The sequence below is a fragment of the Cupressus sempervirens genome, chromosome 3, assembly GCF_028749045.1.
Source record: "Cupressus sempervirens isolate cs-2001-9-10 chromosome 3, ASM2874904v1, whole genome shotgun sequence".
NCBI lineage: Eukaryota > Viridiplantae > Streptophyta > Pinopsida > Cupressales > Cupressaceae > Cupressus > Cupressus sempervirens.
This window is the reverse complement of record NC_143120.1, coordinates 1,047,642,376-1,047,667,545: the sequence shown is the minus strand read 5'-3', so window position 1 is coordinate 1,047,667,545 and position 25,170 is coordinate 1,047,642,376. Positions and strand designations below refer to the sequence as shown.

Here is a 25,170-nt window from a genome sequence, read left to right as displayed (position 1 = left end):
TCAACCACTACCTTCCTCATTTCATTTACCGTCACCAAAACTTTATACTGGTGTCTCAAAGTGTTTATCCTACAATTCTTCCAAGAGTCCAACACTTAAACTGCTCTTTGCAAATGACTTCACCAATTTTGTAATCAACCGTTTAAGCTTTGGTTAGAAATTTGTGTGAACTCTCCAACAACCAACTATGATAGAATCTTGCACTACTGAAAGTAACACCATTACAGTTTCCCATCCTAGGGTTTCCAACTCCTCAAAAATCTCTCCAAAATACAAGTTGAATAAAATAATCCACGCATGTCATGTCCCCATTTTTATGCCATCCTGTTCTGCAAGCATGGGTCAATTTTTAGGGTTTCCCAGAGGTTTCAGTTTTGATGGGAGTGTTCCAATGTTCTTAGTGAGCTCAATTTTCAATTTCAGCAAGTTTTGGCAGCAATTGCTATTTATTAGAAGAGCTTGAGTGGCACCAAACTTTCTGAGTTCTTTTAGATTTGTTATCTTCAGTCCTCGCAAAACACTACTATTTATAGTAATTGCTTGCATAGAGCCAATAAGTCAAGTTTTTTTAAGTTTTATTCTCTTTGGTGCCCAAAAAACACTACTATTTATAGTAAGTGGTTGCATGACACTGATCTTTTTGGGTTTCTTTTACATTGTGTTTTCTTTGATTTTTTAAGAATACCACCATTTATAGTAATAAAGTTTAGTATCTCATTGTCTAGAAAACCCTTGTGCTTCCCAAGATCGAACTTGGCTCATCTAAACTTTTCTGAAGTCAAAAAAAGAATAATAGGAGGGTTTGTTGCTCATTGATCTCTTTTGCTGGTCGTAAATTGAGGAGGGATGTAATGTCCCCATCTTTTAGCAACTCAGTGGATTTCTTAGCCTTTACGTTCTCCAAAGGCTAAGTAGAGAAATAAGGAGAAATTGATTAAATTAATTTCTTATAAAGTCATTAAATAAATTCAAATTAAAAGGTGACTTTATATTTAATTAATTTAATTAATTATTGTATTGCAAGGAGAAGCTTCTAGACAGTGCATTAATTATTGGAAAGGGAGAAGCCTCTAGTAATTTAATTTTCTAAAAGCACAATTAATTATTGTATTGCAAGGGAGGAGTTTCTAGAGAGTGCATTAATTATTGGAAGGGGGAAGCTTCTAGTAGATGTAATTAATTAATATTTTATTTCCTTCTAGAAGGGTGAAAGAAAAGTATAAATAGAGGTGGGAGCTTCATTTTTTAGCATTGGGTTATTGTTAATTGCATTTGACAAGAGCTTGGATGTGAGTTATAGATTTGTTCTTGGCATGAGAGGGCGTCTATCCTCTCTCGTGACTTTCTAGATGTCATCCCCTTGGGGTTGGCCTTTGGAATTCATTGCTATGCATTTAATTTTATTAGTTTGAGCACTAATATTATTTCAACAGTGGTTCAATCTTCAGTTTGCATAAATTCCTTCTTGTTCATGTTATATGGTTTCAAAATTTATGCAAAAGCATTAGAATCTTCATCAGCAGTTGGTTCAGTTCTTGGGCATTTCCAGGGTGCCCATTACAATGGTATCAGAGCCCATTACAACGGTATTAGAGCGATTTCCCTGCAATCTTGTGTGGTGGGAAATTTATATTATTTTCTATTACATTTGGAGTGACCAGCACTCTAGTATTTTCTAGCGATGGACAGACATAGGAGAACGCACTCTAGAAGTCAGTGGAGTAATGATGAAATTAGCGTGAAGCTGAAAGCTTTGCGGGAGAGTATGGAGAAACTTGAGCTTCATCAATAGAAATTGAGGGAGAGCTTTTTGGATCCAGAGACAATTGAAAGTGCAGCAAGATATATGGTTTATGCTTTTAGAAGGCAGAGATCAAGGTTGCAGGGAAGGAAATTTAAGTTTTCCGCAAAAGGAGTCCCTAATGCAAATGTACCTATATTTAGTACGACACCTACTAGTCCTATCTGCAGTATTGACGATGGACTTACTTCACAGGGACACGTGGTTGTGTCAGTGGCAGCAGAGGATAATGGCACCAAGCTTCAGCAGATTGAGGTTCCTAGAGCTCTTGCAAAATTAGTTGATGCAGTTGTTACCACTCATACTTTCGACTCTCTCAAGGAGAAGATTATTATTGGAGATTTGTAAGTGAGATCTCATGGTGTTGCTACAGTGCAGGAGGTAGTTGATTCCTCAAGTGGGACCAAGGTACGTATAGAGTCACCCAGCTGGCAAGTTGGTGATGATCAGGATTCCATCCAATATATATAATGTGGGTCGATAAAGGGAAGAAGAGGTTTCATACAAAGTTTCCTTCTGATGATATTTTGACTTCTACATCATCAGCACAAGTTTTGGGTGCTAGGTTGCAAGACATGTGGTTGATCCTGATCATATTGGTTTGCAGTTGGTCTAATGTCCACAGGCGTATCACATACTACTTCATGTGGGATCCAGAAGGAGATTGGAGTTTATTGTGTTGCTGGATTGCTTGAAGACAAGCAATTCCAAGGAGGGTGGACTGTAATGTCCCCATCTTTAAGCAACTCAATGGAGTTGTTAGCCTTTACATTCTCCAAAGGCTAAGTTGAAAAATAAAAAGAAATTGATTAAATTAATTTCTTATAAAGTCATTAAATAAATTCAAATTAAAAGGTGACTTTATATTTAATTAATTTAATTAATTATTGTATTGCAAGGAGAAGCTTGTAGACAGTGCATTAATTATTGGAAAGGGGGAAGCCTCTAGTAATTTAATTTTCTAGAAGCACAATTAATTATTGTATTGCAAGGGAGGAGTTTCTAGAGAGTGCATTAATTATTGGAAGGGGGAAGCTTCTAGTAGATGCAATTAATTAATATTTTATTTCCTTCTAGAAGGTTGAAGGAAAAGTATAAATAGAGGTGGGAGCTTCATTGTTTAGCATCGGATTATTGCGAATTGCATTTGATAAGCGCTTGGATTTGTGAGTTACAGATTTGTTCTTGGCATTAGAGGATGTCTATCCTCTTTTGTGACTTTCTAGAGGTCATTCCCTCGGGGTTTGGCCTTTGGAATTCATTGCTATGTATTTGATTTTATTAGTTTGAGCACTAATATTATTTCAGCAGTGGTTTAATCTTTAGTTTGCATAAATTCCTTATTTGTAATGTCCCTTCTTTGGGGACATTAGAATTATTAAGAAGGAAAGAATTTTCAATATTAAATTTAACTATGTTACCTAGAGATTTATTATTAAAGGTCAAATTAATATCTCGTGTGGTCACAAGAGGACGAGGAGGAACAAGACGACCTATCAAGGAGAAGTTGAAGAGTCGCCATTGCGAAGATAAAAGGAGATGAGACTCATTCTTTTGATATGCTTGATTTATTATTCAGTTCAGTTTCCTCTCTTGGGGGAGTCTTAGAAAGCTTCAGCTTTTAGCTAGTTGGAGGACGTAGCCCCTCGTGCTAGCAAGCAATGGACGCAAACCCATTGTCTCGAGAAACGTCTCTGCAAGTGTTTCATTCACGCTTATAGGTTTTTATCCTATCATTCCAATCCAACTGTAAATTTGCATTTAGGATTGGTTTATGTACTGGTTATTGTATTGTTGTTGTATAATACAATAACATTTTAGTTGTTGGTTGCTATATTGCTGTTGTCTAAGGCAATAACGTTGTTTAAGGAACTATAAGAGTTTGTTGGTTTGATCTCATCAATTTGTAGCTCATGGTTATATGTTCGACATCTTGAATGTTATTGTGGAAATAACGAATGGTTATCTTGTGGAGATAAGTTGGTTTATTTTTGTCTTGTATTGCATGTTCTTGTAATTGAATCTGAGTATTCCATTTCTAAAAGAGACTGGATAAGTGTCGGTTAGTTTTGCTACTATTTTCGGTGTTGCTAGAAACTATCTGCCAAGTTAAATTTCTGATTTTATTGCTCAATGAGAAACCAGTAAATGTCCTGTATTGGGATATTATAGTGGTATCAGAGCCAGGTTATCCCGTCATACTGTGGAAACACATGAGAAATTGATGAAACCAAGGCACTTCATGTTCTGGTTACTTAAAAGTGATTGGTCTGAAAACTTAGAGGACGAAACCCCTCGAGTTATTTTGTGAGAGATTTGGACGTCACCCCAAGTCTCTTCTGAATTTGGTAGCATGGGCAGAAGTCGACAAGGTTGGATAAAGATGCAGTAAAGGTAAGATATCATTGTTCACAGCAACAGTTGCAGAATTTTTTATCATTTTTTGAAGTTGAAGCCTTAGACGTCCAGGAGGTAGAAGTTTGATAAGTGGAAATGTGAAGCACGTGTTATAGAAAAACTGTTGAAGGTCTTCAAATACTGTGGACTGCATATTACCCTTCAACGTTTTGGTCAACAAGACTTAGAAGGCCGGAATAACCAAATTTCAGTGCTAGAAATTGGTGGAACTCACTTAGCGTCACGTTGGCAAGGGTTTGTGGGAAGTTATCACCCTGGGACGGTGTCTAGTATCTCCCAGCAGAAAGGGTTGTTAAGTCTTAATAGGCGGCGTGATTTGCACTGGAAGTACGCGGTTTTGGAAACACCCACACAATACTGGGAACTTCCGGAAGTAACCTCAGTCAAGCGGCCGATATCATTTTATGCATGTGAAGCTTCAGTAGGTTATCGGGTTGAATATATTAGTCGATATTCACCCTATTTCTCCAACGGATTTGGGTTGAAGGGAAGTGTTACTACAGACGACATTCACAATCATATGCTATATGTGGGTTGTCATACCAGGTCGCGGAAATTAATATCCTCTAAACGAAACAACAGAGAAAAGACGCGACGGGTTGAGGCACCAATAATTTCACCATTCTTTTTATATTCGTTGGAAGTTTTGAAACGTAACTCCTTACTAGATTGAGTCATTACAACAATCGTTGATGGTATTAAATTATTCCTTGTAACACCATTTGTAACGCACATTTGAGAATAGTGTGAGAAAGATTCTTGAACAGAAAAGAAAGGACAAATGCTATCGAGCACCTCAAACATGTCAGTGAGAAATTTCTGACAGGGCAGGTGTAACCACAAGCTTGATGATCCAAATTGCAAGACAAGTGACATGTGGTTGAGCGTGGCAACCTGATGGCGATTTAGCATGCCTAAGGTCTATAATGTGCAGGGGATATTATCGAAGTTGGGGTCACTACTTTTGATCAACTTATTTTCCAAAAGGTTCTGTGCACATTCTTATTGCCGTGTCCGGCCATTTACCTTACAGGATGCAATGGGGCATATCTGGAGATCACTTGTGGCTGAGCCAAAGAAGACTATTTGTGAATTCTTTGATGACATTATTGAGGATATATTGGCTCAAAGTGGGTCAAGACTGTGGCGCTCTCGTGAGTCTTCATGTATTGCTCTTGCAGATCTTCTCCAAGGGAGCAAATTTGATCAGGTAGGAAAGTACCTCGAGAGAATCTGGATAACAGCTTTTCGTACTATGGATGACATAAAAGAAACTGTTTGAAATGCTGGCGACAGTCTCTGCCGAGCAATGAGCTCATTAAGTACAAGGCTATGTGATACATCCCTCACAGATGATGCAGGAGCATCTTGCATTGGAAAATTATTGGAAAAAAAAAAAAAAAAAATTTGAAAAAGGGAAAAAGGCAAAAAAGGCAAAAAAAAAAATTCTGGAGGAGAGAGAAAAGTGACGAAAATTAGAGGAGAAATAATAAAAAAATAAAAAGGAGAAAAGAAAGAAAGAGATGATTTTTATTTTCGAGGTGCATAGGTGGCATAAATAGAAAAATAAAAAAAAATAGTTGTCATTACATTAATCGAGGTGTGTAGGTGGCATCTTAGAAGCTTGTGGAAAGTTTCTTAAATCTTGCATTTAATATTTGTTGTGATCCATAAAGGAAATGTAATTTTGTAATTGGGCCACATGGTGGTGCTTAGTTGTAATTCTAGAAAGTTATGGAAGTTTTAGAAGATTGTGGATATTGTGTAGAAGGTTGTGGATAAGTCATGTAAGTGCCTATTTAAGCAAGGCATATGAACATTCCTAATCAAGCTTGGAGAAGCTCAAGGGGGAAGCTTGAGGAGTAGAAGCTCAAGGGGGAAGTTTGAGAAGTAGAAGCTAGAAGGCGTGAAGACTTCAAGATGTGAAAGCTCTAAAGGTGTAGCTCTTAAAGTAGAAATTCTTGGTGAAGCTCTTGGTGTGAAGACTCTTATTTAGGATTTCTCTTATGTTGAAGAAGTCATATCATCTTGTGGGTGTTGTAAGGATTTTTCAAGTATAATAAAATTATTTGTGAAGCATTTTTTTTTCTTGGTCTCTATATTGTTGCATTCTTGGTTGTCAGTTGTTAGAGTGGTGTGGCCCTTTATCAAGTGGTATCAGAGCGTACCTTCATCAATGGTATCAGAGCGGGAGTTCCTGAGTGTACAAGCAGATCGTCGAAGTGTGAGGCAATTTGTACCAGGACCTTGGTTGGGCAAAGTTTATCAGAGTTTGTGGACTGCAAATCTGTTGTCCTAGACTTGTGATGTGGTTCCTGATTGTTCGTGTGAGGTGGCAGGTTGCGATCTGACTTGCAAACAATTTGGTTGTCACAAGGAGCATGGGAAGGATTTGTTGCAGAGGGTTTACGAAGATCTTGGAAGATGGCTCCAAGAGGATTGGACCCTAAGATGATTGCAAAAATCCATGATATAGTGGAGAGGAATTTTTCTAAGATGTTTGCTCGGTTGGATGCTAAAGCTAAGAAGGTCAAGGTGGAAGAGGATGGTTTTGCTGATCAGTTTGTGGAGCCTGATGCAGAACCTGCAGAGCAACTAGAGGTTGTTGCTGAGGATATTCTTAACCTTTCTGATGTTGGTATGGAGATTGGTTTTCATGATCAGTTGGTTGAGTCTGACATGGAGACTGCAGAGCATTTGGTTGTGGATGATCTAGTTGGTGTTGGTGGTAACTTGTATGTTGCAGAGCACTCGGTCGTGGATGATCCAGTTGTTGGAGGTGAGTTATGTATTGCTGAGCATCTTGTTGTGAGCAATGAGGTTGTTGGTGTTGAGAGTTTGGCATGTATTGATGGAGATCTACATGTTGGTGCTGATATGGAGTTTGTTGTTGCTGATGCGGGGTTTGTTGCTACTGGTGTGGATTCACTAGTTATTGATGTGAATGGGAGTTTGCTAATGAAGCATTATGTTCAGTTTGTTCCTGGGAATGAGCATGTTGATTGGATGGTTGAGATTCTAGTGTTTGATAGAGTAATGCAGATGTGGAAGATTTGCATGGTGGTTTTGTTGTCCCTGTTGAGGTGGAAACCTTTGGTGAAGATGAAGATGGTTGTAGATTTTCTTTTTGGCGTCCAAGTGTGGGACACACTTTTCTATCTACCGGGGGAGTCTGATGCAGGAGCATCTTGCATTGGAAAATTATTGGAAGAAAAAAAAAAAAAAAATTGAAAAAGGGAAAAAGGCAAAAAAGGCAAAAAAAAAAAAAAAAAAAAATTCTGGAGGAGAGAGAAAAGTGACGAAAATTAGAGGAGAAATAATAAAAAAATAAAAAGGAGAAAAGAAAGAAAGAGATGATTTTTATTTTCGAGGTGCATAGGTGGCATAAATAGAAAAATAAAAAAAAAAGTTGTCATTACATTAATCGAGGTGTGTAGGTGGCATCTTAGAAGCTTGTGGAAAGTTTCTTAAATCTTGCATTTAATATTTGTTGTGATCCATAAAGGAAATGTAATTTTGTAATTGGGCCACATGGTGGTGCTTAGTTGTAATTCTAGAAAGTTATGGAAGTTTTAGAAGATTGTGGATATTGTGTAGAAGGTTGTGGATAAGTCATGTAAGTGCCTATTTAAGCAAGGCATATGAACATTCCTAATCAAGCTTGGAGAAGCTCAAGGGGGAAGCTTGAGGAGTAGAAGCTCAAGGAGGAAGTTCGAGAAGTAGAAGCTAGAAGGCGTGAAGACTTCAAGATGTGAAAGCTCTAAAGGTGTAGCTCTTAAAGTAGAAATTCTTGGTGAAGCTCTTGGTGTGAAGACTCTTATTTAGGATTTCTCTTATGTTGAAGAAGTCATATCATCTTGTGGGTGTTGTAAGGATTTTTCAAGTATAATAAAATTATTTGTGAAGCATTTTTTTTTCTTGGTCTCTATATTGTTGCATTCTTGGTTGTGAGTTGTTAGAGTGGTGTGGCCCTTTATCAAGTGGTATCAGAGCGTACCTTCATCAACAGACAGAAATGATGCAAGTGCAACAATGGCTATTGTTTTGCCATTTATGCTTTCTCAGGGTATGATGAGCAAAGTTTCAAGTGTGCAGCAAATTTCAATTAAAATGATCATGAAGCTTTCCAAGGGTGCTGAAGATGCAATTCGACCTCATTTACCAGATTTGGTTTTCTATATGTTAGAAAGCCTTTCACGTTTAGAAGATCAGAGGCTGAATTACGCAGAGTTACATGCAGAAAGTGTTGGTATTCAAAAAGACAAGTTTCAAAACTTGTGTGTTGCAATTGCAAAAGATTCCCCCATGTGGGAGACTCTTGATCTGTGTCTAAAATATGTTGATCTTCCTACTTTAGAACTATTAGTTCCTCACATTGTTCATCTTGTTCATTCAGGAGTGGAACTAAACACACGGGTTGGTGTTGCAAGATTTATCAGTCTACTCATTCAAAAGGTTGTTTTGGATGCCACTGCTGCTATTTGTAAAGCATGCCATAATGCAATATCCCTGAATGACCCCATTGGGCCAGATGCCATTGTCACTGCTATATCTTCTGCCTGCACCAAGAAAAATAAGTCGTACCATGATGCAGCATTTATTTGCTTAGAAAAGATAATTAAGGCATTCGGGAAACTGGAATTCTTCAATATAGTTATGCCTTTCTTATTAGAGATATGCATTAAAAATTCTTCGGACAAAACTGATCGCACTGGTCTATCCTGGAAGGATGATAATGCAAGTGAAAATGAACAAGATACGCCATCACCCATCAAAAGGTCTTGGATCGCATAACTTTTGGTATCAATGTTGCCAAGGTACAGGATATTCTTGAGCAGGGAAAGAATATAATTGCAGCATTTCATAGTACTCTTCAACCTAGAAATTCATGGCAAGTTAAGTTATCAGCTTTTCTAGCAATCCGAGCATTGTATGGAAGGCTTCGTCTCACCACCTCAGAAGCTAGTAGCATGTCTTCTGATGAAGGGGCTCTTGTTAACACCTTAATCATTGAGTCCTTCCAAATTCTAGTCCCACTAATTCTGGAATGCATACGCGAAATAATGAAAATTGAGGCCACAGAGTTCTGTACTTGAAATTGTAGAGCTTCCTGCAGACACAACTACACAACCAATTTTGGACCACTCAAGGACAATACATGAAAAGGGAATCAATGAACCGATGCATTGTCAAGTGAATGTCAAAGATGTTGCAAATATCTCACTAAAAGAAGCCAAATTGATTATTAATTATTCCAAAAAATTACCCATTGAAGAAACTGAACATGGGTCATCGGTAGATAATTAGATTCTGAATGCACCACTTTAAAGATGGATACAAAGTATGACTGCAGAGATACTCGATATGTATGCTGAATACCAAAAACTCTCTCCAAAGATTCAAAAAGAATTAGCCTTCAGTGATTTCATGGATTTCCATCCAAAGTTCCAAGATAAGACCGATTTGGCAAAAAAGAAGTATTTTGAATTAGCTTAGGATCTCTTTACAAAAGACCAAGACAAAAATGTGTATGAGGAATTTTCAGCAGCCCAAGATTTTCAAATTGACAATCTTGAAAAAGAAGAACTATCAACTGCCATTGATTTACAACCTCCTCGTGATTCCATAGGTGATGTTACGCAGGGTGTAAGTTTCTATGTTGGTGAATGGGAGATTAGCCTTGACAAGTAGGTCGATATAGAAGGTTGCACACGAGGTAATAGAAAATTGGAAATTCTAGGAGATGAACCATATATTTCCTACATCCATGACAGAAAGTTAGAGGAACAACCGGGGATGACACTGCAAGACAATGAACAATTTCAGCAGGAAGATAATGAAATACATGCCTTACAGAATCAATTGAAGGTTAGTGAAGACATGGTTGTGGTGTCCTTGGTGCAGTATGACAGTACTCACGAGTTGGTTGAGGAGCTCTACAGGAAGGTCCCAAGGGAAGGGGAAGGTGACTGGCATATGGTCGATTTACAGAAGGTCAAAACAGCCCTCGAGACTATGAAATCAGATTACATATATTTGTTGTCCGACAGGGATTATATTCTTAAGGTTGCTGAGATTTATGCAGCACAGTCAAATAGGGAAAAGGATGAGATTGAGGATCTCAATAGGACGCTTAAGGAAGTTCGGGAGGCACTGAGTGAAACTCAATTATCTTTACTGTGAGTAGAAAATCAAATCAAGCTCATGGAACACTCTCGAGAACATGAGAATAGGATGAGGCAGGAGTTCTTCCAGGAAATCATTGCCAAACTTGAGAACATTCAGCAGATGTATGACCTGGATAGCTGCCCCAAACGGTTAAGTAGCAAAACTTCAGAACACTTTCAGCTTGTTGACAACCCTTTATTTGAAATTGTTGCTGATTGGAAATCTGACAATCCTCTTTTTATGTTAAATGAAGGATCATCTCTTGTTTACCATGAAGAGGAAGAGTCTGATTTCAGACTTTGGGATCCTGGCTCAAATTCTAGCAGTGAAATCGGATCTCAGCAAGGGAATGATGAATCAACTTCTGTTGTTTGTCCCAACATATTTTCCGATTTCTTTCCAATCAGGAGTTGGGTGAATTTTCTTCATCTGCCTCTGAACAATTCTCAATGGAGTATTTTTTTGAGGTTTGTGGGTAGATTTTCAGCATCTTTCATACTCATAGCACCTATGCGTTTGAGAATTCACCAAGTTTATGCTAACAGTACAAACTTTGATGTCCATGGGATGATAGTTTCAGCTTTTGAGCAGTTCATTTCTTACATCATCTGCCTAGGTCAGGTCTTCACATTCTACTGGATTATACATGGACCCTGGATATATTTCTACCTCATCATAGCAAAGGGGCAAAGTAGCAGAGTTTGGGATCCAGGTGTTGGCAGATTGTATCTATGGTTGGACGAGGATTTTGTTGTGATCATGATATTGATCAGTGTGCAACATTTCTTCTAAGATTAATATGGGATCCAAGAATTCGGTTGACAGGTATTTTGCAAAGTGGTACCGTACTTTGCAGTTTGACCAGGTTTGTCGACAGTTTGGGCTACTGGATTAACTACAAACTTATATGGGATCCTGGTACATATTGCTTAAGGGCAAGCAATCTCAAGGAGAGGAGATTTGTAATGTCCCTTCTTTGGGGACATTAGAATTATTAAGAAGGAACGAATTTTCAATATTAAATTTGACTATGTTACATGGAGATTTATTATTAAAGGTCAAATTAATATCTCATGTAGTCACAAGAGGACGAGGAGGAATAAGAAGACCTATTAGGGAGAAGTTGACGAGTCACCGTTGTGAAGATAAAAGGAGATGAGACTCATTCTTTTGATATGCTTGATTTATTATTCAATTCAGTTTCCTCTATTGGGGGGGCTCAGAAAGCTTCAGCTTTCAGCTAGTTGGAGGATGTAACCCCTCCTACTAGCAGGCAGTGGACGCAAACCCATTGTCTCGGGAAACATCTCTACAGGTGTTTCATTCGTGCTTACAGGTTTTTATCCTATCATTCCAATCCCACTGTAAATTTGTATTTAGGATTGGTTTATGTACTAGTTATTGTATTGTTGTTGTATAATACAATAACATTTTAATTGTTGGTTGCTATATTGTTGCTGTCTAAGGCAATAACGTTGTTTAAGAAACTATAAGAGTTTGCTGGTTTCATCTTATCAGTTTGTAGCTCATGGTTATATGTTCAACATCTTGAATGTTATTGTGGAAATAACGAATGGTTATCTTGTGGAGAACAGTTGGTTTATTTTTGTCTCATATTGCATGTTCTTGTAATTGAATCTGAGTATTCCATTTTTGAAAGAGACTGGATAAGTGCCGGTTAGTTTTGCTACTATTTTCGGTGTTGCTGAAAATTATCTGCCAAGTTTAATTTTTGATTTTATTGCTCAATGAGAAACCAGTAAATATCCTGTATTGGGATATTACATTCTTGTTCATGTTATATGGTTTCAAAATTTATGCAAAAGCATTGGAATCTTCATCAGCAGTTGGTTTAGTTCTTGGGCATTTCTAGGGTGCCCATTACAGGGGACATAAGATTTCTAGAGCTGGTAGCTTGGGTTCTGGTATCTTCCTTAGGATTTTAGTGGCACCTATAGTGAGAAACTACATTGTTATAATCTCCTTTATCATTGATGGAGCTTTCTAGAGTTCGGCATCCATTTTAGGAGTGATATTTTGCAAATTTCATCAACCTCTAACAAGGTGATGTACAATAAGCCTCTTTCAAAATTTAAATAAACTTCACAAATATGTTCAACTGTGACCTCTAAAACAAAATCACCAAAATATTCTCCAGATTGTTTCTCGCGACAACATAGAGAATGTTGCCTATAAGGGGTTTTATCTTCATAAACCTTGAGTTGACCCATGTCCAACTTCACAACCACATAGGGTTTCCACAAAGAGAAATATCAAAAATAATACACTCAGTATACCAAATGAGGCTTCACTTCCCCTATTTATAAGCCTTTCAAGAACTTTCTAAAATCTCCCTTTTAAAAACACTTTATTAAGCCTTTTATTTCAGCTCTTCAAGCCACTTCTAAGCATCCCATAATTTATAATTTCCCATTTCCTTAACAACTAGCTATAAAACTAAGGTCAATGATAATTGCATTTAATTAAAATGGCATCCTTAGTAAAATTAATCAAACATAGCTCAACTATACACCCAATCAACAACAAATGTCAAAATGCAACAGAATTGAAGTTTGACTGCATAGGAGTGATCCCAATGATGACAGATGCTAAACGGTCCAAATTGGGTGACTTACTAAATATAGACACTCCCTCCAAAAATCTTGGAACTCAAAAGGAAAGCTTGTAATAACATCTTAAGGCTTTACATAACTCCTCTAAACCCTCTAAACTCATTGGTAGCATCATATTACCCATCTAAACAATCTAGCACAAACCCAGAAAGTCACTGCCAACTACACTGCTAGAGAACCTGAAAATAGGGACATTACAGCTTTTATGTAACAGTCATTATATTTCCAGTGTCAATCTTTTATTTGGTGAAAGGATGAAAGGAAAAGGTGAAGTTATAGCGTAGCCTGGGCAGTTGGACAATACTTCACAGTGTGCTCGAACTTTAATCTAAACATGGCGTTAATGATCTGCCTTGCACAAAGTGGATGTGGACGAAACAATGGTGGTATTTCAGATTTAATGTGGTTTAGTGTTACTGTTGCTGATGTAGTTTCCTGTATGCAACAGTGAATAATTTCAGAACTAATCATTATGAAGAAAGGTCAAAAATGATTCTTCTATCTTGTATTTTATTTTTCAATGAATAAACTGTTCTTCCCTTCTGTCAATTTAAAACTTTGGAAAGGACATTGCTATTTGTTTAGAGTACGATTGTACTTTCAATTCTGACTAAAAGAAAATTTAATCACAGAACAAACACTTGCCAATGCTCATTAAAAATCTGCAAATAATACAACTGCAAGAAATCTATCTGGCAAAATTACCAGCAAAAAGGTCGTCCAAAAAAAAAAAGTTGGCACTAATTAGGATCCTAAAAAGCACATCTAAATGAGACTTAAAACTTTATTTTATAATATCCCCAGGAAAACGAAAGGCATTATGAATTCCTGCACTTTTCAATACTTCATTAAATTCCCAAAACTGAAGTATCTTTATTGATCCCCTTCAAACATTTCACTTGTCATTTTATAATACTTAGGCAAGTTATACTGGGTTATTTCAATAACTTGTATTATTAATACTATTAGGTCACCACTAGACCTTCATTGGAATTACTCATCCATTTCATTATTAAGAAGATATTTATAGAAAGGAGTTGATTATTATTTTAAGGTATTGTGTTGATTATGATATTGTGTTTGGGATCACTTGGAAATATAGCATGACGTGGCTTCTTCTATAAAGAGTATAGAGCAATGTTGCATTGCCTCAAAGTGTTTGTCGTACTACTAATGTATCAGAATTACAGCATCTTGGCTCTAAAACACTCTTGTTTTGTGTGAAATATATCTTCTACATTGTCTTATTGTCATTATTATATGTGTGGATCTTACCAAGTATTATATCATGGCTATAATTTCGGTAATGAAGAAACCCCCATTTTGTAAAATCTATCTATATCTTCCAAACGGCTTAACTTTATTCTAAACATCTATAATCGTATCACGAAGCCAAAATGCAATAATCAGAGTTATGTAATCAATATTGAATAACTTATTGCCATTTTATGGATTTTCACAAATCTATCCTCCAAACCAAAACACATTTTTTCTGAATTTTCTCAAATTTCTAGAAAATTGCTAAAATTCATCAAGGATCTACTATTGATTTCAAAAGGTATTCTTCAATGACAGAGCAAGTGGTAGAGCAATTGTTTAGGATGTTAGCAAAAACTCCAACATTTTACCTTAAAATGAACAACCCTTTACAAGTCAAAATAAGAAGAGTTCAAAATAAACATAATGTTTCCAAAATAAGCCAATATTGGCATAGCATGATGGATAAGTTAGTGGTATTGTCCTTCTTGTCACTAAAGTTCAGACCCTGCTGGAATGTTATTGTTGAATCTTTCAATCGGGGATGAGGTCCCTCATTTGTGACCTCATTCGTTGCTAGCTCCAACACTACCCCTTGAAAAAATATATATATATTTGTAAAACAAGTAGCACGTAAAATAAAGATAGACAGATAGATAGATAGAAAAAACCTATATTTTGTTTAACTTTAAAATTAAAGGTTGTTCAATTTTGTAAAAAGCTAGTGAGTCAAAGAAAAAAAAAAAAAATTGATTCCCTAATTTTGAAGAAAATGATAACTACAGTTGACATTTTTATGGCCACAAGTTGTATGGAGATTTAAACTAAAAAAAACAAAGAAAACCAAACTAAAAATATAGATGAAAACACATAAAATTTTAAATAATGTACATATACTAAAAATTATGTACTCCCCTCTATAGTAAATAAAATAACTCTTAAGTGAATCAAATAGATTCAAATTGTTATCTGTTGGCACCTATAAGCTAGATAAATTAAAGACGTTTGTACTATCTTGTATGTTTATCTTTTAAGCGAAAGAATTACAACTCAATCAAAGTTGGATATGTGGCAAAAGTTTAGAAATGCTAGTTTCAATGGAGAACATGTAATAGAATGGTGGTACAAATATAAAGAGTTCATTACAAGTTAAATTTGTGAAACCCTTAACAGGTGAAGCTAGCCAATGGTATGCATGATTGTGAAAGGATCTTTTTGGATTAGCTGGAACAACTTTTCTGAGTGCCATAATTTTCAACCAGATATTACAACTTGGGTTGAACCATTCCCGAAATAAATATTGTCAAAAATTATATCAACCAGCTCCAGGATTTTCCAAAAAAACAAACAAAGAAAGTAATCAAGATACCATCACTAAGCTTACCAAATACATTTAAACCTGTGCTTAGGGCATCCAATCACAAATTGTCAATAAATGACAATTTATATGACACTTATTTTCCTAAGAGTTTTGTAATGTCTTCCAATCCACCAAGGATCAGAACATACCAAAGCCATCTTGCTTTAATAAGCCGATCCTTTACAATTGAATCCATATTCTCCTTCCTTTGTCGTTTTGGTGCAGATGAACTGTGATCAACTTTGGCACAAGCCTGCCAGCATGATAGTTAAGTCTATCAGAAACATCATTCTTCTATGCCTCTACATGACAGACAAATTTTAAAATGAGCTCCAATGAATCCTTTCACTGCTCAAATCTGACTCCAAAGAAATTAAAAATTCAATTTTTTTATGGAAATCCAAATGTTAAAGCTACACAAACGGAAAGAATGATAGCGCTACATTGTCCAGAAAGTACTTAATTGTAAAAGGCATTAGGTTTGAATTTCTTAGAAATGCATATTTTCTTTACAGGATCAGTCATACTATGTTGTGAATAAGGATAATTGCATGCAAGTGACAAATCATGTAAATTTTTAGATGTACCGCCAACCCCTCTAAGATCAAAACATGTAAACAGCAACATAAGTTGGATGCTTTAGCCACAATACAACCTCGTACAAGACTGTGGCTGCAAGTTCCATTAAGTTACGCTGTGACCTTGTAGTAATTCCAAGCTTTTCATCTCTTGTTCCATCATAATTCCAGCTGTCATGTTTTCTAATGTTAAACATAATAATGTTAGGATGTGCTATCAATGCAAGACATAGCATCAATGATTTCACAAAATGCAAATCTATACCGGAAAGCTGAAAGTGCAGTGATGTTGTTCTGGTCCAATTCCTTCACAATAAGGTCTAACAATTGTTCAATGGCTGTGCCTCCATCAGAAAGAATACCTCTGAGTTTTAGCTGTATCCTTGCATAAAGAAAAAGCCCATCCTACAAGAGAAGTTGATTTGAATCATAATCTCTATCATTCTATGATTAACTAAGATGAATAGAAAACACTAACATTTTATATACCTTCAATGAGCGGTCATGTGTTGTTAGCCAGCAGCGAACCATGAAGTCTTGTGCAGCAGCATGAATTTCATGCACACACAACCCAATATTAGGGCCATCTTTCACTAGGAAGGAATTTAAAGAACCAAGAAGCTTTCTTGCAATCTTGCCTTCATCCCTGCAACAGCAGCAAAAACATGAAAACAAAGTTAGCAAGTTAGGTATTTAGTATTTTAGTCAGGTAGAAAACAGGAAACACCACTAAAGGTTTAAAAACCCCAGTTCATGAAAATGCATGTGTTCGTATGTGTTGTATAATAAAGAAACAAGTAAAGTTTCAGTTCTATATATATTCGTTACAGTAATTGCTTGATATTATTGAAAGAATATGTACATATATAGGCAATTGCATCATTGATGTTTCCTAAATAAACAAACGAATACTCAAGACAAAATTAGAAACAAATCCAATCAACCTAAATATACAGCATTGACCATTAAAATATACATGCATCATCAACAAAAGCTACGTGATTTAAGTCTATGAAACCAATGAGTCTAGGATCTTTTCTTCTTCCATGTAGAATTTTAAAGTCAGAAATGCTCCACATACCTCAGCACATACTTTGTTGCAACCTAGTGTTGAACTCCAAAGGATGTCATTAAACAAGAGATATAGCTCACAGATAAACTGAGGTACATGAGAATGCACACTAGTTGCCTGAACACAGATTCATCTACCATAGGTCAATCTGAGTGGTAGACAACTTCAACCCTTTCTGCATAGGTATGGATGCAGATTTGCAATCTTGCATCAGAAATTTTTCTAGCAAACTCCTAGCATACTTCAATGTAATGTTCCAACTCAGCTTTTAAATCTTTTTCCAAAACATGGCAATGGTAATATGCAGATTATGAATATTCAAATAGATAACTTCGTACAAGAAAGAACATACCAACACACATTAAAACATGTATTCCATTCTTCCATGTTACTACCTCCTAATGGATGTGCATGTTCAGCCCGTAGGTGAACAGGAAAGAAACATATAATCAATGCAAACTACTATTCATTATCAAATGCTTTCCATACACGACAATGATATTCCAAACAATGATAATGATGCCAAAATACACAAGTGTGCACGGCATTTATAATGTTTGAAATGGTGCCAATGAAATGACACAACCATGTCTGCACCGGTAACTGTCTAACTACCTTTTTTGCCGAGCATTATCCCCCTCCAAAAAGAAAAGTTGTCTCTTGGCAACTTCAAAAACTAACAACAATAGGAGACAACAAAATACAACATAAAAAATATATATAGACTAGGGAGGAGGTTGCGTCCCTGAAGTGCTCTGTTGTCGATGCAACTCATACACTTGATCAGTGCGGATGCGTAAATCCCTATGTTGCCGGATTCGTCCCCTGCTGCCCGGATTCGGTCCCAGGTCTGCAAAAGTCCGGATTCGTCCCGGAGTTCGCTGCGGGTCTGGGCAAGGTCCTTAGTTTTGACTGTGGATTCGTCCAAGTCCTTGCTGGAGCGAACCCAGACGAACCCAGGGCTAAAACAACTTTAAAGAGTGTGTTTTTTTAATTGTTTTCTTATGTAACTCTCAAAGGAACTTAATAAAAAACATTTCACTCATCTAATCCCTTATGTCAAGGAGGACGACAATGATATAACAGCATATGGGACTAGTGGCACCAGTTTGGGTTCCAATGATGAAGATCTAGATATAGTTGCAGTTGGGGATGAAGCCATTGATCCCTCATTTTATAATGATCCATTTGACCCTTGAAGGGCATTTGATACTATGATTATTGATAAACTACTAAACATTTGTCATCTATCATCATGTTTCAAACTTTATTATTTGATGAGCTAGTCTTTATTTTGCAATTTAGTAATTAAATGTATTATTTGATGAACTAGTCTATGTTTTGCAATTTCATTTTGCAATTTAGTAATTCAATGTATAATTTTCTTTACAATCATGAAGATAGATTAATGAGCGAGTATTTAATGTTTTTAGATTCAGGTAAAAATAGGTTTTGAAGGGACCCAAAACCCTTTGGCATTTGGCATTGATCAATGATCAAGCAACAATTGTTCATATTGTGAAATGACTTTGTTTTGCAACTATGCATGTTTCTCTTTTATGTGTGTGTGTGTGTGTACTCACGAACCCACCCACGAACCCAAATGGGGAAAAAAAAATTTGCCCGAACCCACGAACCCGAACCCCTAACCCGAACCCGTCCCCGAACCCGAATCGGCAACTTAGGTAAATCCTTCTGAGTCTGTGTGTTAACCTCCACTGCCTCCTTCATCCATGGCTTGGGCCTTAGCTATCTGCAATTCTTGCTCAGCTACCTGTACTCTTTGTTCGGCCATCTCCTTATCACACAAAAGCGTTGCACACTCAGCTGCCCATGCTGCCTGCTGGCTAACTAATTCAGCAGCTAACTTATCCCTAGTTTCCCTTTCAACTGTCATAGACCTCTCAGGTGCGATCCTCTCTGATGCCCTGTCAGCTTCTGCACGCCTATGAGCATAGGAGATGCCTTTATATACCCCCACTATCTCGTGTTCCAACTTCTCCATAGGAGTGTTGCACGGTCCCAACTCAGGCTCTGCAGCCCAATCAGCCAACATCTCCAGTGTTTCCATTGCTGGCCATCCCCTGGCCCCAAAGCAGGAGTGAAAATGCTCTGGACAGACCCCCCGAATATAAGCTCGGATCAAATGTAACTCCTTCCTACGAGTCAAAGCCTGATATGCAATGATGCATCCTTTCTCCATCACAACCTGCATAGCTTTGAAGTATGCCTTGCATCTATCCTCATCCGACCCATAATCCTCTTTTCCCACATCGTCAATATTCCACTCCCCATCAGTATCCATCTCTGCCTCTCCCGCAGCAGCCACGTCCACATCCGATGCCGCCTCCTCCTCTCCGGGCGCATCCTCGAACTGTGGCACTCCCACCTCCTGTGGCTCCAATATGGCAACTACTCCTGGGGATACCTCTCCATGCCTCGAGGACTGAATAAAAGGACCAACCTCTATAGGAATGAGTCGGAACTATTGTCGTAGGAATGCACTAGCTCTGTCCATCACCTCAATCTTCTCGAACTGCGCTGCCTGTGTTGGCTCAATGCTCTCAACTAGCTGTGTTGGTTGTGCTAGCGGTACTGGTTGGGGTGGTTGAGCCTCGACCAACAAGGAGGAAGATATGGTGACCACAATGTCAGAGCCAATCACATCCAATCGAACCTGAGGTTCGGGCTCTAGTGCTTGCATCTCTACCATCTCTGTGGTTGGCGTTGCTGGTGGAACTAAATCTGGTGAAATACTCTGTGGAGTCATAACATCTATTGTGGCCGTCTATGGAGTCATAACATTTGTCATAGCCGTCGGTGGAGTCATGATTATCGACACATGTCGCTAGCCAAACGGAGGAATGAGCGACGTACTAGCTATCAAGTGTGCCGAAGTTGGCAACTGGGGAGGGGTGAAAAATGTGGATCCCCTAACTGCCGAGTCACTGCCAACTTCTGCCGAGGTACTCTCTTCCTCAGAATCGGCCCCACTGCTCTGTATGGTTTCTTCTCTTCTGCTGTTTGTGTCCCTATATGCCTCCAATCCCTGCAATACTTTCTTCTTACCGGCGGCGGTTCCACCCGTGTCTAAATGTCTCTAGTAGAATACTGGGGGTTCTCCTGGCGCCAACTTCCCCCTCAATGGAACTTCAAAGTTGTCGACTAAAACTTAATGAAGGGCTGCCTCCAAAAACAAGCCGATGGCATGATGTGGCATGAAAAATGTCTAATGTTGTAGTGTCATAAACTCCTCCATCCTATTGGCGAGGATCGTGGCCCAATCATACATGGTACCATTCATAATGTCGCTCGTGAATGTAATCTGTGGCAAGGCTATATCTGAGGCCCTACTTGCCCCCATCAACCTGCTTTTAATTACATCCATAATGCATCTCCAATGGCCCTCCTGAATGAAATCTCTCCGTAGTCCTCAGCTCTTGGCACCATTCACCACAGACTCCATTTCCTCTGGTGTGAAATCGTGACCCACCAATTTCACCCAATACTCCTTAGGTTCTTGTGACAACTTGTGATTCTTGGACTCCACTTTACGACCTCCTTGGCCAGGAATGCCAAAAACCCTACTAAAATCTTGCAATTTGAAAGAGACTGTCATATGGTGCTTCTTGTAAACAAATGTACTTGTTTTGTTATTCTTGTTGTACGATTCTATCATAGTTCTTAAGATTGATTCAAACAGCCGAATGGAAAATACCAAAAGTTGTATTGCCCAATGTACTTGCACGCGTATCAAAATTTGTTTGATTAAATCTGTATCTGGAGACTCTTGCCACCATTTCTGGCACTCACTACCATTCAACCCTTCAAACTAAACTAAGAGGTGTGAGAGGTCGGCCTTCACTTTTTGCTTCTTACTACTGGATGTTGTTGGTCCTGCAACTCCGACTCTAGAAGCCAACACTCTCACATTCTTTTCCATATTTGCCTTCAAACTGATTTTTCCACTACCTGGGGACTCCATAATAACGGTCTCTTATTTTGTCTCTTAATGTAACCAAAAGCAGTAGTTAGGGTTTCTCTATCTCTTTTTGTCTTCGGCAGTAGTGATTCTCCGACGGCAATGATTCCCACGTTGAATGCCTTTGCTATCTTCTACTTCCCTGTGCATATTCTTTTCTTCCCGTGGACGCTATGTTTTGAAATATGGTTTCCTTCCCCCGTAACGTAGCTTCTTCCTTTTCTCTTTCAGCAGATACTCTTCTTATGGCTTCCTGCTGGTGCTCTTCCTATATCTCAACACCAATATTGCTTCCATGGACTGCCTTTCTCTATCCTCAGCATAAACTTCTCTGTTCCTCCCTCAGCTTTACTTGCTATTGATTAACCTTGGCAAAGAAAAAAAGACTCTTCGTGGCAGAAGTTTATAACTACCACGACTTATAATTGCATCTCCCCGCGAAAACATGCACCCATGGGACACCTTGTTTCCGCGGGACACATGGTGTCTACGGCCACATGCGTCCGCGGGACACATGGTGTCCGCAGCCACATGCCCATGGGACACATGGTGTCCACGGCCACATGCGTCTGTGAGACACTTATAAGAATGTACCAAAATATTTCCTCTTCTCCAATCTGATTTGGTCCAACCATACAATGGTATTTATATCCATTTGACAGTTAAAAACCTTCTTAACTACCCCCAAGACCAACCATCTATCTTTCTACATCATTTTTGTAATGTTAGCAACTTCCTCAATGTTGCATTTTACGACTTTTTATGCAACTTTTACATTTTTGAAAAAATGACTTCAAAACTTTGTCAAACCTCCCTATGCATATCCAAATGAAATATCTACGACCTTTTATAATTCTTTTACCCTTCCATGGATCTTTTATACAAATTTGACCATGTAAACCTAAACATGACCTATTTGACAACTTGAGCAAAATTGCGCACATGCTTACATTTCTTGTCAACACCTTTACAAATGGATTCAAAATGAATCAATACATCATATAATTGACTTTAAATGACTCAAAAACCTTATATATCTCATAGTGACCTCTAGGATTAGGTGCTCCTACACCATACTACCGGCCTTGAAAATTTTCCAAGTCTCTTGGAAAGGTGTGCCATAACCTGCAAAAAAATTATAACAAAAATCTTCATCTTTACCTTCCTTTGCCTTTTCCTCTTCATGCCTTTATCACCATCATCTTTTCCCTTAAGGACACAACACTGTCCTCAAAATCATCTTCTCAAATACTCTTGTCAGTGGAGCATTAATAGCTGCAACTCCCACAGTGCCTTATCAGTCAGAGAACCACCTTTACCATGTTGCTTCAAACTCACCAAAACCAACTCTCCATCTAGGAGTCCTCCTCTTTGCCTCTCTCCCTAGTCTCTTGGCATCCATTGGACCTTCCCATGGCCCTTGACAGAACTTCCATATCTGTCAACACAACAAAACATCTTCCTTTAGCAACAAGATGGATGAGCACCTGCAACCAAAAACTCATTAACAAATCAAAACCAAATCTTCAAGGTCCTGGTGTAGATTGCCTCCTTCGGCACTCTACCCACACACTCAAGATCTTCAAGCTCTAATACCACTTTGATGCAATCTGATGCAGAGCATCTTAAAAACCAAACAACCATCTAAGATATCGATGATCCAATCTTCATTTAATCATTGAAATAATTGAAAGAGGCAAATATCACTTGTTTGCTTCCTTTAAAAAACAACTTCAATACTGTCCCAGGTTTTGCAATTTCCAAGAATTGAGTTATTTGACCCACTAAAACTCAAAACCAAAATTTATGGAAACAATAAAGTTTGTAGATAACTACAGTAACTATCACCTCACCAAATCTTGAGGTCTAAGGACCCCATTTGATTCCTCAAACAATTATTGTTTCAGACTACAAATTCTGGTCCATATCCCTGTCATAATTCAGAATTAAAACACCAAATCCTGCCTAGGGCATCCCATATCTTTATCAAAACGAATCCAAATGATACCAAACCAATTCCATGTGAAAACCTTATGAATCTAGTTTAATAATATGTAAGCCACTTTTTTTCCCCAATCATAAATAATTTTTCAAGCACAAATCACTGACTGCAACTCCAATTGAGATCTTTAAAAACTAGTTTCCACTAAAATATGCATAACCTTCACAAATCTCCATAGAACCAACTCAAACCAAAGGGAAATGAAAGATAATTCACATAGCTTTCCAATGAATATTATTAGAGGTCTTGAGTCTCCAAAATGTGTCTGTACTACATGCTGCAACATGATTGTATTCAGGGAATCTCAAATCTGCAAATACCCACTTTCACCAAAATGCTCATAACTTATTCATTTCTTTATAAAATTGAACCAAACCAAAAGCATGAGAAGGAGGATTCATCATTCTATCTATACATTACTATATTACATGGTTTCCAGGTTGTACAGGGCCGTACAGGTTCTGGAAACAACACTAAAACAAAAAAAAAATCAAAACAGCAACAATAGAATGCACCAAATGCAACGGCGTCAAATGTTCAGACCGTAGGTGAACAAGAAAGAAACATATAATCAATGCAAAATATTATCCATTATCAAATGCTTTCCATACACAATAATGATATTCCAAACAATGATAATGATGCCAAAATACATAAGTGTTCACGACATTTATAATGTCCGAAACAGTGCCAATGAAACGACACAACTGTGTCCGCATCGATAACTATCTAACTACCCTTTTTGCCGTACAACAGTGCAATGGTTTTGGATATAGCATATGACCATAATAACGTTAAGTCCAAAGGTATAACGATGAGATATGGGAACCTATTATTGAAGAGATGCGGTGAGTCTTCTAAGCAATGACAGCTGGAGGTACACATGGGAGAGAGTCCCCTTGTTTGTCGTGGAGGATGTCTACTGGTGTACTCTGTCGGCACCTATGTAATGATTTAGAGCTCCCACAATTCCCTGCGGCCACCCACAACTTCCCGCAATCTATTGTTATCTTACTACACCCACAATATAGTGCCTAGAGCTAGAGCAACTCGGAAAACTATCCTCGTAATCTCAGACTGGTCATTAATGACCAACATGAGCTTTATGTTTTCCTTCAACTACTGCATGACATGTGAAGCACGGGTTGTAGTCTCCAATATCCCATGTCCCTGTGACTATTGTCGTCTACCCTCACAACCTTCCATTGATCATCCACGAAGTGAAATGGCTTTAACAGTGGTGTGGAAATCCCGGCGCCTCGTACATACACCACCACTGACTGTCGTGGTGAAGGAGAGGTGAATGCGATTAGATATCCCTAACAGTTCAGCCCTGCCCGAAACTGGCGGCTGAAGCTCACGTCTAGCTATATCCTAGAAGAGCCATGTTGTTTGTAGCTTAGGAACAAGCCGCCAACTATAATGGTTCTCTACCACTAATTCCCAGACATGTTGAAAGTTCAACACCTAATTTCTAACTACTGCCAAATCTTATTAATGCTGGAGTTCGAATACCGACTTACTTCTAAGTGGGGAGTCAATCGAAACAGTCTTTTACTTGCCAAACCTCTGCTTGAATCTGAACTTAAAACTTCAATGAGATGTTGGGGCTAGGTCCAACTTCTCAGATTTGCCTCAAGGGGTTTCGTCCTCAAGAGCAACCGGTCACATTTAAGCAACCTTTCATTTGCATAATATTATATGTCATGGTGTCAATCCCAATGGAGCTCCTTGCTTTTATAACCTCGATATGAGGGAAAATACAAACAACTAGGCAATGTGGGATAAAAGTCATTTTTGTCTTTTAGTCACTTAAGTTATTTTTGTTATAAAATGACTTTAAGTCATAAAGTAACTTTATAAAATAAAGTGACTTAACTATAGAAAAGCTCCACAACT

General features: G+C 37.9%; 1 protein-coding gene across 9 annotated transcripts in view; it reads right to left on the bottom strand.

The window, feature by feature from the left end:
* Positions 1-25,170, bottom strand: part of ATM (Serine/Threonine-kinase ATM-like protein) — a 427,822-nt gene that overhangs the window by 356,068 nt on the left and 46,584 nt on the right. For 7 of the 9 annotated variants that reach the window (XR_016362919.1, XR_016362920.1, XR_016362921.1 and 4 more), the window contains exons 7-10: positions 16,705-16,861; positions 16,481-16,620; positions 16,293-16,398; positions 15,787-15,890 (exon numbers count right to left, since the gene is read on the bottom strand). Coding sequence is in view for 6 of the 9 variants with exons in the window: in XM_089822957.1 (XP_089679083.1) it covers positions 15,787-15,890; positions 16,293-16,398; positions 16,481-16,620; positions 16,705-16,861 (507 nt within the window). In the remaining 3 variants the exon portion in view is untranslated. The remainder of the gene's footprint in view (positions 1-15,786; positions 15,891-16,292; positions 16,399-16,480; positions 16,621-16,704; positions 16,862-25,170) is intronic. The other 2 variants (XM_089822959.1, XM_089822963.1) reach the window with 1 other exon arrangement.